The sequence below is a fragment of the Chlorocebus sabaeus genome, chromosome 10 (genome assembly GCF_047675955.1).
Source record: "Chlorocebus sabaeus isolate Y175 chromosome 10, mChlSab1.0.hap1, whole genome shotgun sequence".
Lineage (NCBI taxonomy): Eukaryota > Metazoa > Chordata > Mammalia > Primates > Cercopithecidae > Chlorocebus > Chlorocebus sabaeus.
Genome location: NC_132913.1, coordinates 52,442,591 through 52,460,233, shown reverse-complemented (window position 1 = coordinate 52,460,233; position 17,643 = coordinate 52,442,591). Strand labels below are relative to the sequence as shown.

General features: G+C 35.2%; 1 protein-coding gene across 5 annotated transcripts in view; it reads left to right on the top strand.

Moving 5' to 3' along the window:
- The window catches only part of SCN3A (sodium voltage-gated channel alpha subunit 3), a 114,205-nt gene that overhangs the window by 41,221 nt on the left and 55,341 nt on the right, over positions 1–17,643 (top strand). For 3 of the 5 annotated variants that reach the window (XM_007965204.3, XM_007965211.3, XM_007965209.3), the window contains exons 6-12: positions 223–351; positions 1,033–1,124; positions 1,906–2,178; positions 2,355–2,418; positions 8,115–8,256; positions 9,325–9,531; positions 16,389–16,679. In XM_007965204.3, coding sequence (XP_007963395.3) covers positions 223–351; positions 1,033–1,124; positions 1,906–2,178; positions 2,355–2,418; positions 8,115–8,256; positions 9,325–9,531; positions 16,389–16,679 — 1,198 coding nt within the window. Of the gene's footprint in view, positions 1–222; positions 352–848; positions 941–1,032; positions 1,125–1,905; positions 2,179–2,354; positions 2,419–8,114; positions 8,257–9,324; positions 9,532–16,388; positions 16,680–17,643 lie in introns of all 5 variants that reach the window. The other 2 variants (XM_007965208.3, XM_007965213.3) reach the window with 1 other exon arrangement.

Sequence of the window (17,643 nt, the reverse complement as noted above, 5' to 3'; positions counted from 1 at the left end):
AAACGCAATTAGATTCTTAGAGAATATATTTTCTCTTCAGTTTAACTCTTTGCTCAGACTTGTAAGTCTAATTAAATGAATAGATTATTTGATAAATAGAAGTAAGGAACAATATATTCATGAATTGAAAAACCACGAAAGGATAGGATTTGCTATGATTGAAAACATTTATTTTAACAGTTCAAACAAAATTGTTAATTTTGCCTTGGATGTTTTTCCTAGGTACACATTCACTGGAATCTATACCTTTGAGTCACTTATAAAAATCTTGGCAAGAGGGTTTTGCTTAGAAGATTTTACATTTCTTCGTGATCCATGGAACTGGTTGGATTTCAGTGTCATTGTGATGGCGTGAGTAATTTTGAAAATTTGATAAACGCAAAGGAATGAAAATAGTCATAGCACAAACAAGGTCCTTGTGTTATATATTAAATGTGGAGCTTTCTTGTTAGTCAAGTTAACTATATGGATTTGTATTTTAAGAATACATGTTAGAATACATATTGCAATGTAAATATATCCAGCAAATGATCAATAAATGGGATTATCTTCATGTCATATAGTCTTTCTCTTCATAAAAATGAAGTTATTCATTGACTACAATTTAATAGCAACAACTGTACTTTGATTAGTTTTGCAAACAAATGTGTTCATATTAGTGAAAATTACATTGAAATAAAGCAACACAATTTTGTTTCTTAAAAGCAACTTTCAGCATATGGCACCCTGAGGTCTATAGCAACTCTATTTGTTAAACTCACAGGGTTCTATGTTCCAAACCCAGCATTAAGTCCTTATTTAGTATAAAATTTGCCAAAACTATCAGTAACTCTGATTTAATTCTGCAGGTATGTAACAGAATTTGTAAGCCTAGGCAATGTTTCAGCTCTTCGAACTTTCAGAGTCTTGAGAGCTCTGAAAACTATTTCTGTAATTCCAGGTAAGAAGAAGCTGGTGTAAGGTAGTAGGCCCCTTATATCTCCAACTTTTCTTGTGTGTTATTGTGTTTGTGTGTGAACTCCCCTATTACAGATATGTGACAGAGTTTGTGGACCTGGGCAATGTCTCAGCGTTGAGAACATTCAGAGTTCTCCGAGCATTGAAAACAATTTCAGTCATTCCAGGTGAGAGCTAGGTTAAACACCGAGGCTGACTTTAATTATTAAGTTTGAAATCAATTTATAATGACTTATAGCATTAGCCTTGTTGCTTATTATTATGGTTCATCTCATTCAATAATGCCAATGGATGTTTTGATGTCAGTTTAGCTCCTAAAATTTTATAAATTACATCTTATTTATAAAGTCAGCCTTTGAGTTTAACAGAAAATTGCATGAGACGTCTTCAAAAAAATGCTAATTTTGGCCTCTTGCTCTCTCTCTCTCTTTTTCACTACCATGGCTTTACTAACTGATTTGGATTTTACCATTCACTGCAGATGTAGTTCAAAAATGGATCTCCTTTTACAAAGGAGAAAAGATTATTATTGAAGAGCATGCATATGGCATGAGACTTACGTTATCTTAAAATTCTTTTCTCCTCTAAATTACTACTGCTTGGAAGCTAGAGTAAAGAATGGATTGGTGGAAAATAGCTTCATGAAACACAAAATCTGAAATGAAAAATAACTCCAAGTTTTTTTGTACATTTGTCGAGCATGTAAAACCACACAAACAAAACTTCCTGACCAGATATTTAAACCTTCATATTGAATTTCCAGCAAGCACACTGTTCATGCATAAAATCTGCTGTTCATCTATTTCCCAAATCATCAGGCTATCCATACAGCTTTGGTGTCTAAATAGTCAAGCAACCATTTATGGGGGAAAGAGAATGTGTGTGACTATTGAGAAATCATGGCTTCTGGCACTCTTCCTCAGGTGACCTATAGTTCTCTCTCTTCAGGTTTAAAGACCATTGTGGGGGCCCTGATCCAGTCGGTGAAGAAGCTTTCTGACGTCATGATACTGACTGTGTTCTGTCTGAGCGTGTTTGCTCTCATTGGACTGCAGCTGTTCATGGGCAACCTCAGGAATAAATGTTTGCAGTGGCCCCCAAGCGATTCTGCTTTTGAAACCAACACCACTTCCTACTTTAATGGCACAATGGATTCAAATAGAACATTTGTTAATGTAACAATGAGCACATTTAACTGGAAGGATTACATTGGAGATGACAGTAAGAAGTATTGCCACATTATGTTAACCTTAGTGTTGCTGAATGAGTTTTCAACTATAAATAGTTGCGACTGTGGGTGTACAGCCACCTTTAGTCTGAGATAGTCAAACTCTGATTTATTCCTAATGTGAATAGGATTAATATGAAATAAAATGTTTTTGGTTTTGTGTTAACAGGTCACTTTTATGTTTTGGATGGACAAAAAGACCCTTTACTCTGTGGAAATGGCTCAGATGCAGGGTAAGAAATGTAATATAGTTTTTAAGTTACAGAACTATTTGGGGAAAAAAAAGTAAGTAGGAAAACATCTACATGGTTATATGTGTAGCCTTACCATGTATATGATAAAGAGTGGCGCTGCCCACCTAGGAAGTGCCTTGTCTGCCTTACTGGATTGCCACTGGTCCAAACTCACAGCCATTAAAAATCGCCCCTTTGTGAAGACTTTTCCCCAGAATTTCACAGTTAAGATGTTCTTAAACTGATGCTCCAATGTGTGAAGGCCCAGAGTCTGTCTTTGCTGTGCATCCATCAGAGCTGTTACGAAACACAGGAAGGAACACAAGATGGGTCCCTTTTTATTGGTGTACATATGTATCAATGGGATGAGTTTTGTTGTGAGTGGAAAAGATCCAGACTATAATGTGGTCTTCAGGGTGCAAGCACACTTGGGGAAGTGCTTTGAAATATTTAGTATTCTTGAAAGAGCATGAATTTCTGTATAGGAAGAAGCCAAGGGTGCATGTGTGCCAAAGGCATGTCCAAGTTTGAGTAGACATAATGAATAGTTATTTTAGGCCACATTTTACAATAAGAGATGTTGTAATATCTTAGTCATGCTGTTAGTCTCTAACCCTTAAATATTTTCCTAAGAGTATTGTAAGTTAATTTTAAATCAAAATAGGGAATTTTTTAAGAGCCGAGAGATAGCAATACTAAGTGACTCTTAGGACATGGAACTTAAATATATTTTGAGTCATCCTTTAAAAAGGGAAACTGGTGTAGCCATAAAAATCTAAGAGAGTTAATGAAAATATATACAAGTCATATAAATAGAGCTTTGGGGAATATTATTTTCTTGGCAGTTTTCCTAACCTTTATTATGTGAATGTAGTGGGTAAGAGCATAGGTTCTACAGTTCATGTATACCTGGGTTCAAATCCTAACTCCACCATTTGTAAGCTCTTTGACCTTGGAAAAGTGTCCTAAGCACTCTGTACCTTAGTTACTCATCGTTAAAATGGAGAGAGTAATATTCTGTCCCTTTAACAGTTGTGATGATAAATTACGCAATACACATAAAGTATTTGAACTAGCATATAGCCAATTGTAAGAATTTATTGTACGTACCAGCCTAAGGAACAAAGCAAGACCCTACCTCTACAAAAAAAAAAAAAAAAAAAAAAAAAGAAAGAAAAGAAAAGAAGAAGAAAAGAAAAACCTAGTCAGGCATTGTCATGCACATGTGTAGTCCTAACTTCTCAGGGGGCTAAAGTAGGAGGATTGCTTGAGCCCAGGATTTCCAAGCCACTATGAGCTATGATCACGCCACTGCACTACAGCCTAGGTGACAGGCTGTCTCTGAAAAACGGCCGGGAGCGGTGGCTCACACCTGTAATCCCAGCACTTTGTGAGGCAGAGGCCAGGGGATTACTTGAGGCCAGGAGATCTAGACCAGCCTGGCCAACATGGCAAAACCCTGTCTCTCCTACAAAACACAAAAATTAGCTGGGTGTGGTGGTGCACACCTGTAATCTCAGCTATTCTGGAGGATGAGGCAAAATAATCCCTTAAACGTGAAAGATGGAGGTAGCAGTGAGCTGAGATGGCACCACTGCACTCCAGCCTGGATGACAAAGTGAGACCCTGTCTCAAAGAAAATTTTTTTAATAATAAATAAAAAAAAAAATAACAGGCACACTCTCTAAAAAAAAAAAAAGAATTTATTGCCTATTGACTAGTATTTATTATGATGATGATTAACATAAAAGCCCAGATAAAATTTTGGATAAATTTGGTTAATGCATACTTTATTCCTATTAAACCATAATAATCTATTCCCTTTAATGAATACCTATTATGGCTTAAGTAATTCACATCAGCAGTCCCCAGCCTTTTTGGCACCAGGGACTATTTTGTGGAAGACAATTTTTCCACGGACCAAGGGTGGTGGTGGGGAATGATTTCAGGATGACTCAAGCACATTACATTTATTGTGTACTTTATTTCTATTATTAGTATATTGTAATATATTAAGAAAAAATTGCACAACTCACCATAATGTAGAATCAGTGGGATCCTGATCTCAAATGATTCACCTGCCTCGACCTCCCGAAGTGCTGGGATTATAAGCATGAGCCACTGCGCCTGGCCATTGGTGATGAGTTTTAAATACAAAATCATTTTGTATTTAAGTGGCACATTCCATTAAAGAAATAAATGATTTGTATTTTATTAAAAGTAAAAGCCTCTGTTCTACAAAGACATTCTTAAGAGAATGAAAAGACAAACCACCAACTGGGAGACAATATTTGCAAAGCACATATCTAATATAAAAAAAATGACTGGGGCCAGGTGCAGTAGCTCATGCCTGTAATTCAGCACTTTGGGAAGCTGAGCGGGGAGATCATTTGAGCCCAAGAGTTTGAGACTGGCCTGGGAAGCATAGGGAGACACTGTTTCTACAAAAAATAAAAAAAATTAGCCAGGCACGGTGTAGTGTACCTGTGGTACCAGCTACTCAGGAGGCTGAGGCAGAAGAGTTACTTAAGCCTGGGACGTCGAGGCTGCAGTGAGCATGATCAGACCACTGCACCAGAGCCTAGGCAACAGAATTGTACCCTGTCTCAAAAGAAAGCAAAACAAAACAAAACAATGAACCAGTGTCCGGAATATCTAAAGAACTCTTAAAACTCAACAATAAGAAAACAAATGACCCAATTTAAAACTGGCAAAAGATCCGAACAGATACCCTACACGAGTATATAGTACAGGTGGCTGTTAAGGAGGTAAAAAGGCGCTCAACATTATTTGTCATTAGAGAATATTGCAAACTAAAACAAAAATGAGTTACCACTGTACATCTGTTAGAATAACTGTAAAATGTATCTGGCGATACCAACGTCTGATGAGGATGCAGAATAACAGGAACTCCTGCTTATTGCGGATGGGAATGCAAAACTAGACAACCGCCTTGGAAGATAGTTTGGCAGTTTCTTACAAAATAAACATAGTCTTACCATATGATCCAACAGCTGCACTACTAGGTATGTAGCTGACCAATTTGAAAACGTATGTCTTCACAAAAAACCTGCATGTGAATATTTATAGCAGTTGTATTCATAATGACCCCAAACCAGAAGCAACCAAGATGTCCTTCAAGAGTTGTATCGATAAATAAATTGTTATGCCCATACAAGAAAATATTATTTAGTGATTAAAAAGAAATGAGCTATCAAGATACAAACAGGTTTTAATGAATGTTAAATGTATATTTCTAAGTGAGAAAAGGCCAACCTGAAAAAGCTACATACTGTATGATTTCAATTATCTGACATTCTAGAAAACACAAAGCAATAGAGATGATAAGAAAATAGTGCTTGCCAGGGGTTCATGGTGAGGGATTATCTAGGTAAAGCAAAGGGGATTTTTTTTAGGGTGAGAACCTGTTCTCTAAGATTCTATAATGGTGAATATGAAACATAATGCATTTGTTAAAACTCATAGAGCTTTATAACACAAAGAGTGAATCTTACTGTATACAAATTAAAAGAAATCTTTTGTGAGGTTTGGGAATCCCAGGAAGAAATAGAGTATGTGACAAAAATACATAAATGTATTACAAAATATGAAACAACCTCACTGAAGGTGGTGGGGTAATAACATACTAACCTAAGTAACTTTGGAAATGAGTGGAGTCTGTAAGACTGAAGGTAAAAGGAACAATACTCTAGTTGATAAAGTTGTTTCCAATGGTAGTATAGATTAACAATCCTGAAACCACTGTGCATGTGTACCAGTATTGAGCAATTATAGACATATATATCTCCTTGTTCTGTCAGCTGAGATGGCCTAGAAGCAATGACACCCCAGTAGCAACAAACACAGCTAGCACCCAGATCTTGGTTTCTAATACCATTTTCCAATTAAAAAAAAAAACTAGTGCTCCTTGGAGAAATGGTTGATTCTAGCACTGGGGAAGAAATTATAATAGATGAGCCTGGAGCATCTGATAGTGCTTGAAAGTAAGAAAGTGTTAAAAGATAAACAAACAATGCAACCCACAGCCATGGGGTATGTCAAACTGTTACAGGTGTCAACTGAAAGAGCTTCCAATGGCCAAAGATGAAGCAATTTGAACAAGTAAATAAATGAAATATCATTGAATTTAATCCAAAATATAAAACGAATCTCCATGACTACATGTTAATTGAAATGATTGAATAATCAAACAAATTATGAATAATGGACAAATATCCTGTGCAGAATAATTTCAGATAATTTTTGTATATACTTAAGATCATAAGTGAAGGTTCCTTAAATGTGGTCTGTACACAGTGACTTTATTTCAAAGAGTACATATGGAAAAGGAAGAAAACACTACCTCAAGATAGGTGGTGAAAGTTAACATCAACAGTGATAAGTCATAGTGATAAGTATGTACCCTTGGCATGATGTGATGTGATGATAGTGACGTTTTACCTCTGTAGTCTTCCACCCACAAATCCATAACTTAAATATAATCATGAGACAACCATTAGACAAATCCCAATTGAAGGGCATTCTACAAAATATCTGACTAGTAATCCTCAAAACTGTTGTGGTCATCAAAAACAAGGGAAGTCTGAGAGATTGTCACAGCCAAGAGGAGCCTAAAAAGACATAACCACTAAATGGAATGTGTATCCTGAATGGGATCCTGGAACCAAAAAAGGACATTAAGAAAAAAACTGAGGGTTGGGCGCAGTGGCTCATGCCTGTAATCCCAGCACTTTGGGAGGCCAAGGCGGTTGGTCACGAGGTCAGGAGATCGAGACCATCCTGGCTAACACTGTGAAACCCCATCTCTACTAAAAATGCAAAAATTAGCCGGGCATGGTGGCAGGCGCCTGTAGTCCTAGCTACGCGGGAGGCTGAGGCAGGAGAATGTCGTGAACCCGGGAGGCGGAGCTTGCAGTGAGCCGAGATCGCGCCACAATACTCCAGCCCGGGCGACAGAGCGAGATTCCATCTCAAAAAAAAAAAGAAAAGAAAAGAAAAGAAAAAAATTGAGGAAATCTGAATAAAATAGTAACTTTAGGTAATAATAATGTATTAAGGCTGAGTGCAGTGGCTCACACCTGTAATCCCAGTACTTCAGGAGGCCAAGGTGGGAGACTGCTTGAGCCCAGAAGTTTGAGACCAGCCTGGGCAACATAGCAAGATCCCATCTCAATTAAATAATAACAATGTATCAATATTGAAAATGGCATGGAATGTATGAGGCCTGTACTATCTTCATACTTTTTCTGTAAATACAAAATTGTTATAAATATTAACTTTATTTTAGAAAATTCTATAAAACCAGCTATTGAAATGGTTAATTGATTCCCCACTCTTTGGCTTTTTTCTGGCTTTTAATTTTTAACTATTGTTTCTTGCCACTTTGTAAAGAGTAGAAATGTGGTGATGTCGGAGCCAAAAGTGTGTGGTTGCTAGCTCTCTGCCATTCTAAATGTCTGTAAATATTTCTTTGCATCTAAATTTTCTATTGGTCTTCCTAGTGAATTTCGTCTGGTAAGTTTCATGGTGAGCAATCACCTAAAGTGTTCTGGAAATGAAAGCAAGATAATTCGTCACAGATAGCAACTTTGGGTTTTGAAAATTCCTATAAGTCAAATCAATTGAAATTGCTGTAATTTCTATACTGACCCTACCTCCATTTATCTCTCTTATAGCCAGTGTCCAGAAGGATACATCTGCGTGAAGGCTGGTCGAAACCCCAACTATGGCTACACAAGCTTTGACACCTTTAGCTGGGCTTTCCTGTCTCTATTTCGGCTCATGACTCAAGACTACTGGGAGAATCTTTACCAGTTGGTAAGGTCCAAATGAGCATGCATAACATTTACTTTTATAGACATATATGAAATGAAAAGCATAGGCTGGGTGTGGTGGCTCATGCCTGTAATCCCAGCACTTTGGGAGGTAGAGGCAGATGGATCACTTGAGTCCAGGAATTTAAGACCATCCTGAACAACATGGCAAAACCCCATCTCTACCAAAATACAAAAATTAGCCCGGCATGGTGGTGCGCACCTGTAGTGCCAGCAACATGGGAGGCTGAGGTGGGAGGATCACCCAAGCCCAGGAGGTGGAGGTTGCAATGAGTCAAGATCATATCACTGCACTCCAGCCTGGATGACAGAGTAAGACCCCATCTCAAAAACAGAAAAGGAAAGGGAAAGGGAAAGGGAAAGGAAAGGGACCTGCTTATAACACTCTGGAATACAGAGAAGGATCCAATATAAAGCAAGTGTGCCAGAGATCCTAATGGCTCATTGAGTCAGTACCTATATATGTACACTGAGAACTTTTTTCATGTGAAAGGCATTCTGCTAGGAACTATGGGGATGCAAATAATGTTCATGACTCTGAGGAATTGATAATCCAGTTGTGGGTATATAAAAAACACGTTAAAATATTTTAAAAATCAATGATGTTGATGTGAAAATTTCAAATGAAAGCTCTAGCTACTAACTGAGACTAGAAGAGGAGGGGAGCAAAAGTCATCTATGGATAGTATGGAGAATAGACTGCAATGCAAATGGAATCCCAGAGAAAGGATTTAAAGGTTTAGTGCTCTCACTTGTCATATTATTGCTCTGCATATGAACTCTAATAAAAGCATTATAGTGGGGTTCACATATATATCCACTATATATGAATTTAAAATGTATTTATATCAAACGAGACTGCAGTCAAGCCTCAAATAATCTGATTCTTAATTTTGTGTGTTGAGCATATCAATACCAAAAAACTCTTGGTGAAAAGAAACTGGATACTAAAAAGCGAATTAGTCTGCTGACTATCTAACTGTGGTAACCAGATATTTATTTGGGGACATTATACTAAAATACTGATGGAATTATCCCCCGTTTCTCCTAGACATTACGTGCTGCTGGGAAAACATACATGATATTTTTTGTCCTGGTCATTTTCTTGGGCTCATTTTATTTGGTGAATTTGATCCTGGCTGTGGTAGCCATGGCCTATGAGGAACAGAATCAGGCCACATTGGAAGAAGCAGAACAAAAAGAGGCTGAATTTCAACAGATGCTCGAACAGCTTAAAAAGCAACAGGAAGAAGCTCAGGTACTGAGTGATAAAAGCAAAGATTTATCATTATTATTATTAGTTTCTAAGTAGAAATAGTGTTATACTATAGAGGGTAGATTCGTACTGCCTTTTATTTCATATACAGGCGTTGTCATTAGAAAAAGAAAAATATTCACATATGGACTTGTTTCTGAAGTTAGAGTTGAATAAACTTTTTAGACACTGTATATAAAGAAATCAGCCAGTGGGTAGAAAATACATTAGGGATAAGGTTTACTATGGAATTGTCTCATGGAACCTAAGAGGGGAATTTAATTTTTTATTTAATTTAGAAAAGAAATAAAACTGATATTTCCAATTATTAGTGATTCACCCCTAATTATGACATTTGAGATTTTGTTCTGAAGTTAATTGATTTTAAAGGTTGACAAGAAAACTTTATATATACCTATGTTTAACAATTCTTTGGGATTTCAGTAACAAAAAATTTTAACAAGGTGTTTGCTATAGCCCACATCAGGATATCAGGAAGGTGTCTAAAATTAGATGCAACTTGAGATTTTTATCAATATTAAAGTCTGTGTGAGCTAGGGGTATAGTGAATGGGGTATTAATGTGTTGAGGAGAAGAGATGCAAACACAGTACTGTATTAGAAGACAGAAAAAAAAATCCATATACTGAAAGGTGAAGACTCTTGCAAAGATATAGTAAAAACCCTATTCATGCCAGTTAGAATTATAATTTCTCAATATTTTTGCCAACATTTGCTGTGGCCAGTCTTTGTAATTTTAGCCATTCTAATAAGTATCTGATTGCTGTTTTGATTTTCATTTTCCTAATTACTAATGATAAGCATCTTTTTCTGTTCTTATTTTCCATCTGTATAGCTTCTTTTATGAAGCGGTTGTTCAACTCTTTAATCCCTTCCTTTTTTTAGCTAGGTTGTTTGATTCCATATTATTGAGTTTTGAGTGTTCTTTGACTCTTTGGGATATAAGTTCTTTCACATATATGCCTCTCAAATATTTAAAGTGCAGTTTATCCAGCGAACTATTTCTTAGCTTTTTTGTTTAAATCATTCTTTTGGATTGAAGAAACTTTTGCCAAGTCAACACCACAAGTATTTTCTTCTAAATTTTCTTCTAAAGTTAGTTTTATGCTTTAAATTTAGGTCAATAACCCATTTTAAATTAACTTTTGTATAACATATGGGTGATATGTTGAGATTGACTTTTAAAAAATATGAGTATCTAATTATTCCAACTGCATATAAACAAAACATTCATTCTCCACTGCATTGCCTTTGAACTTCTGTCAATTATTAGTTGTCCATAGGTGAGTGTGTCTATTTCTGAACTCTATTCTGTTCAGTTGATTTATTTGTCATTTTTATACCAACACCACACTCTCTTAATTACTGTACCTTTTATGGTGAGTCTTGAAATAAGATAGTGTAGGTCCCCAACTTTTTGTTCTTTTTTTTTTTCAAAGCTGTTTTTTGGCTGTTTTATGTCCTTTGTAACTCTCTACAAGTTTTAAACTCCATTTGTCAATTGCAATTTTAGTAATTTCTATCGTTGTCTTCAAGTCAATTATCTTTTCTTTTGCACATTTAATCTGCTGCTAATTTTATCCAGTATATTTGTCATCTGAAACATTGTAGTTTTCATCTCTACAAGCTTGATCTGGGTCTTTTTTATATTTCATATATCTCTCATTAATATTGTGAGCATACACAATACAGTGACAACAACTGTTGAAGTTTCCTGTCTGCTAATTTGAACATCTGTGTCAGTTCTTGGTCAGTTTTGATTAATTTTTCTCTTTATTATGGGTCATATATTTCTGCAGTTTTATGTTTCTGACAATCTTCAATTGAATTCCAGACACTGTCAATCTGGGATGTAGTTACGTCGTTTATGCACAGTTTGATCCTTTTGTATCTTTAAACCTTTGAAAATAGACAGGACCAGAATACCATTTATTCTCAGACTAATTATTCCTCACTAGTGAATCAAGACCCTTCCTAATACTCTACCCAATGCCCATTTAAAAGGAAGTGTTTGCCGGTATAGGAACAGACACGGTTCTGGCACAGTGTGATTGCTGGGTGGTGTTCCCTCTAATCCTCGGCCTCAGGTAGTTTTCTAAGACACATGCTTCGTGAATAATCTTCTCAGTACTCAAGGGGAACCTGAGATCCCTAGAGTTCTCTCTCTGCTCAACTGTCGCCTCTGTGGTACCCTGTTCTGTGAACTATATAGCCACCCTGACTTTCCTAGATTCAGCTTCTTCTCATCCATTCATGGAGTCTGCAGAGATACTTCCTCTCTACATCATAGTCTGGAAGTTGCAGACCATAAGCTAAGAAAAGCATAGAGCTGGCTTGCTTGCTTTTCCGTTTTCCAATATCTTAAAACATTCTGATCTGATGTCCAGTGTCTTCAAAACCACTGTAACATGTATTTTGTCTGTTTTATTGGTTGCTTCAGAAGAGAGTAAATCTGGTCTCTGTTACTACGTTTTGGCCAGAAGCAGAAATCCAATTTTGTTTTTATGCACTGACTTTTTTGAGGATTTTTTTTTTCAGATGAATGGCTCCACATATTTGAAGTGTTCTTTGGATGACAGTATATACTGGAAATTGGTATATTCAAAATTTAAGTTTTTAACAATTCTGAGTTACTTTGAAGATGCACAACAAATAGCATTAGGTCCTTTCTCAAGGCATTTTTTTGGTGAAATGGAGATACAGCAATGAATTGTTTAGTGAATTACTGAGCTCAACCATAGACTTAGCTTTGGGTGAACATGCTGGTGTGGCCACTTTCATCTTACCATTGAGTACAAAGTAGTAATGTGGATATACCTTATTGATTTTATATAGAAAACTCTAAACAAATTTGGTGAAACTTGAAAATATTTAAAAATATACTTCATGCATGCCAGAAAGTTCTACATTTGAATTATTGAAGAGTTTTATTCTATATCGCTATAAATAAAACACATTTATAAGATAATAAAATAAAATAGTTATTTACAGGGAAAATACTTTATTTCATGGTTTTAAATAAATGTTATAGGAAATAATATTCATAAATTGCTTATGATTGCATTTTAAAGCACTGGGTTTTTCTATTATAATTAATAAAAGCAGACAAATTAATGTGCTTGAAAATATTACACAGATAATACAGTACGGAAATGAGTTATTCTAAAATTCAGCCATTTTAGGGTAAAATATGGCATCAATTAAAAGAGTATAGTCTTTTTGAACTTAGAAATAAACATGCACTATGTCTAATAGAAGTTTAAAGAACCTATGATTATGATGAGTTCGGCTAAAAAACATCAATTCTATTAACCTAGTAGTCAGTTACTGAATTTTAGTGACAAAAACATCACAATTTGATTCAGCTATAGCTTCATACATACAAAATTTAAATTTATCCAAGGTAAAGTATAGTACTGATTGGAGTAGCACAGTGCCAAATCCATTTTAGTTCCTTATTGACAACACAGGTAATGATGACCAGTAAATTATCAATGTTGAATCCAGGAGGAAATTGTAGGCAAAGAGAGAGAATGAGTGCACCTATGAAATCATTTATACTGCAGTGTAGCTTAAGTCTCACTAACCACCTACCAGTCTTCAAAACTTACTATCTAGCCAATGACTTCATGAAGGCTAGCATCATTTCCATCTTTCTTTATTATTGGTTGAGGGGCACCTAGGGCTAGTCATTGTGTAGGCATGAGAAAATAACGTGGAGAAACACAAACCCTGCAAAGAAATCAATGTTTTGTCCTAGATCATTCTAATTGTGTTTGGCATTTAAATTGTGATATTTAAGTGCCTAATGTTGCCCAGCTTAGTATATCCCATAGCAGTCTATATATAGGAAAAAATTTGGGAGTAAGCTCTAGAACAAAATTCAGAACAGTAGCTCTTAAGAAATCTAATATAATTGGGGTAGAACAGAAATAGGTATAATGTCTTGTAGCTTTGAGTGGGATTTTAACTGGATTACATGTGTAAAATGAATGAAGTATTAGTTATGTGGTTATATTTTTATGGACACACAGATACAGTGATTTACAGAGCCTATTTTGAATCACACAAAAATGTTATAAGAAAATGTTATTTCCTGAGTAAATACTAAGTGAAATTTCTTACTTGTTAAAAGAGGAATTCAGTAAGTTGGCTGTGAAAGTAACACTATTATTCTAATACGCAAGACATTGGTAGAATCACAGAGTTGGGTATAAACAGGTACACAGACATGAGAGATGACAGGAAACATCTGCCTTTGAGGGAATTGGCAAATCACTGGAAGTGGAACAAGTGACAAATTTGAGTTGATGAGTGACACAGAAAATGTGTCAGAGGTTACCTTTGTTGCCTTAGAAATCTGTTTTGGTTTTGAAATATTTGAACTGTTACCCAGAATACATAGGGAAATAACATCTTATGCAAAACAAAGTTTGGGGCCAGGTGCGGTGGCTCACGCCGGTAATCCCAGCACTTTGGGAGGCTGAGGTGGGTGGGTCACTTGAGGCCAGGAGTTTGAGATCAGCCTGGTCAACATGGTGAAACCCTGTCTCTACTAAAAATACAAAAATTAGCCAGGCGTGGTGGCTCATGCCTGTAATCCTAGCTATTCAGGAGGCTGCGGCAGGAGAATTGCTTGAACCCAAGAGATGGAGGTTGCAGTGAGCCAAGATTGCGCCATTGCACTTCAGCCTGGGCAACAGAGTGAGACCCCATCTAAATATATATATATATATATATACACACATATATATATATATGTGGAAGTGATTTAAATGAATGTAAGTTTTAGGATTATGGTGAGGGACTATGACCACCACTTCCTTTGTTTCCAGGGACAAACAAGTCAATAAATGATTAACACTGTGTGTTGTGTGTTTGTGTCTATATAAAATGGAAAAGAGAATTAAGGACTTTATTTGGATAAGAAGGGGTATGCGTGTATATATATATTCACTGTTTCAACAAATGGTGTATATTATGTATATCATATGTATCAATCACTATGTAACTATATTTAACTTGCTTATCACTTGATAAATGATTCATTTATTTACTTTATTTTGCATATATAGTCAGAGTTATAAAATGTACTTAATATTTCTCATTTTATGTCATGAATTATATTAAAAGTGATACTGATGATCAATAATTTGATTAAAAACCTGGCTATGTGACTATATAACATTTCATAAATATCTAAATTCTGAATTAGTGTTTCATTTAAATGCTGGGCATTATCTTATATCAAGTCTTATATCTGAGTTTCCATTATGAGTATAGTGCTTAATATAAATAAATATCTGTTACATTTTGTGTGTTGCTTGGTCAAACACATAAATTTAAAATCATGTTTAGTACTAAGTTTCCCTCCCTGAGATCATTGTAATCCTAGAGAATTTGCAGCATAGTAATTTTAGATTTAAAATCTTTTTTTAAATTTTAGTTAACATAAAGTTTAAAACTGAAAACTACTTAGCAGGGTTTGCTTCTTCTTAAGACAGATGAAACATAAAGCACAAAGTGATGTCACAGTATTATAAATAGGTTTTATCTCCATTTCTTCCTAAAATATGTTGTTATACAGACTGTTATGCCAGTCTTTTATGATGTCTTGAAAAGTCAAGGCTAAGTATGTCTTGTTCTTCCCCCACTCCCACCCCAGTGTCTGAGAAAATTGATAGCAAAATACATTTTTAAATCTTTATTCACCAATTATTTACTGAGCCCTATTTATGTCAGGTGACATACCAGTCTCTGAGCATACGGTGATACAATTTCTATCCAGCTTATAGTTGGTGGGAAAGATAAACAATATAGTAGATAAGTTAGAGTTGTTTGTATTTAGTGATGACATATGTAAAAAGTTTAACTGATATTGTCATAATTTAATAGTTTCCACTTCTGTGGTTACATTTTCAAATAGTTATATGCTTAATGAGAACTCAGCTTTGATGCTCACCATATTGTTTCATATCCTCTGTATGTCACTGTTAGATCATTTCCAGTCTAAAAATACTATTTTCTATGTTTCACCTCAGAGCGGACTGTGTTTTATTAGTAGGTATAGAAATTCAAAGTGCTTAAGAATACTTAGTGCTGCAATATGGAAAGAAAATATTTGAAGCAGTTCTCATAATCCTTTGAATGAATTTATGTGTTGCTATGTTAATCATTTGTTATTATTTATAATATTAAACAATTTATGAACATTTAACATTTTAAAAGTGATACATAATAAATTTTCTGGGAGTAACATGACCACAGAGAAGTGAACTAAAGTCCTAAATGCAATTCAAACGAAGGAAGAGGATAAACTAGTTAATATATTCCCCTACTTCCATCTGGAGGTAAAATAGTAGGCACTTTAAATGTTTTGCGTTCACAAAAAAGAAAAGAAACAGTCTTTTGTACTGGATTTAGAGGGAAAAAAATTACTACTCAGTTGCTCACAAGTGCACACAGGAGGAAACATTTTACAGATGGAATCAGAATAGTAGTTAAATGAGCAACCACCACTAAGAAAACATTTGCTTTTTAAAGTATAGAAGATACTATGGAGAGAACAGTTGTCCCCTCCGCCCCCAAAAAAAGACAATCCAGAAGATAGGCAAAACCATATTTTTCTTGCTTTAATACATACACTAGCATATTGCTTTATATGATTTCAAATGTAAGGGTTGTTGTTAAGTAAACTCTTGTGGTGAGACAAAACAAAAGGACTAGAAGAACAGACTTTTCGCTTATAGTTAATGAGTCTTAAACGGCAATATTTTAACCATACTCCACTGTTTTCAAAGCTCTGTGTTCTAAATAGTGCCTGACTTTGTTTTACGACAGGCAGTTGCGGCAGCATCCGCTGCTTCAAGAGATTTCAGTGGAATCGGTGGGTTAGGAGAGTTGTTGGAAAGTTCTTCAGAAGCATCAAAGTTAAGCTCCAAAAGTGCTAAAGAATGGAGGAACCGAAGGAAGAAAAGAAGACAGAGGGAGCGCCATGAAGGAAACAATAAAGGAGAGAGAGACAGCTTTCCGAAATCCGAATCTGAAGACAGTGTCAAAAGAAGCAGCTTCCTTTTCTCCATGGATGGAAACAGACTGACCAGTGACAAGAAATTCTGCTCCCCTCATCAGGTAGGATTTTCTACTAAGTGCTCTGGTTTCTTTGTCATTGCTATTGCTTTTTAGTTGTTGTATTTTGTTTTAGTACACTTTTATGCTATCTGACTTCAGTGAGGGATGGGGAACTAACATTTAATATAGTTGTTTAAATTCTTATCGTAGACTGTCTTCAAAGGGATTTTTATTAAACCGTTCATAAAATGTTCACCATTTTGAGACTGATATATATAGATATATTGATATCATATATATAATATATATATTGATATAACCTATATATATCAACCTGTATGTGTGTGTGTATATATACATATATATGTGTGTGTATATACACACACAACCTATGCTAACAGACTTTTCAGGGAGAGTTTGGGAATCTCTTGTTTACATTTTCCACTTTGAGACCCCAGATAAACTTATTTTCTTTGAGAATGAGTTTTTGCCTTTGGTATACAAAGTTGTGATTGTAACACACATAAATTTTGAAAAGAAATGTTCTTTGGGTTTTATCTTTATCCTTTGATATGAGAACTGGACTATGGTGAGTCTCCATTTTGCTTGTATAGGGTCATGCCATGGTACATTAGAATGAAATTATGACCTAAATGTTCCTGAAGAGAATAGCATCAAAGGTAGTCTATTTTGTGCTCTGATTTAATGCCAGCTACCTAGTTCTTCATCATAGTTTTAAGTAAAAGAGTAAAAATTAGTTTCAATTATTTGTTGTTTAGTAAGTTTTATGGATTAGTAAGTTAATGTATTGTTTACATATGTCTGATGTAAAGATTAATTAGTTATAAAATCTGTGATAAGTACAATTATGGCTTTGAACACTATTTGGCACCATTAAAATTTCATGTGCTATGAATTGCAAATGCTTCTAATCATAACAATCTTGAATCAGAATTATACCCTAAAAATAATGCTTCGAGAGATAATATATAAGATTAATCAAAAACTGCAAATCAACCAAGAG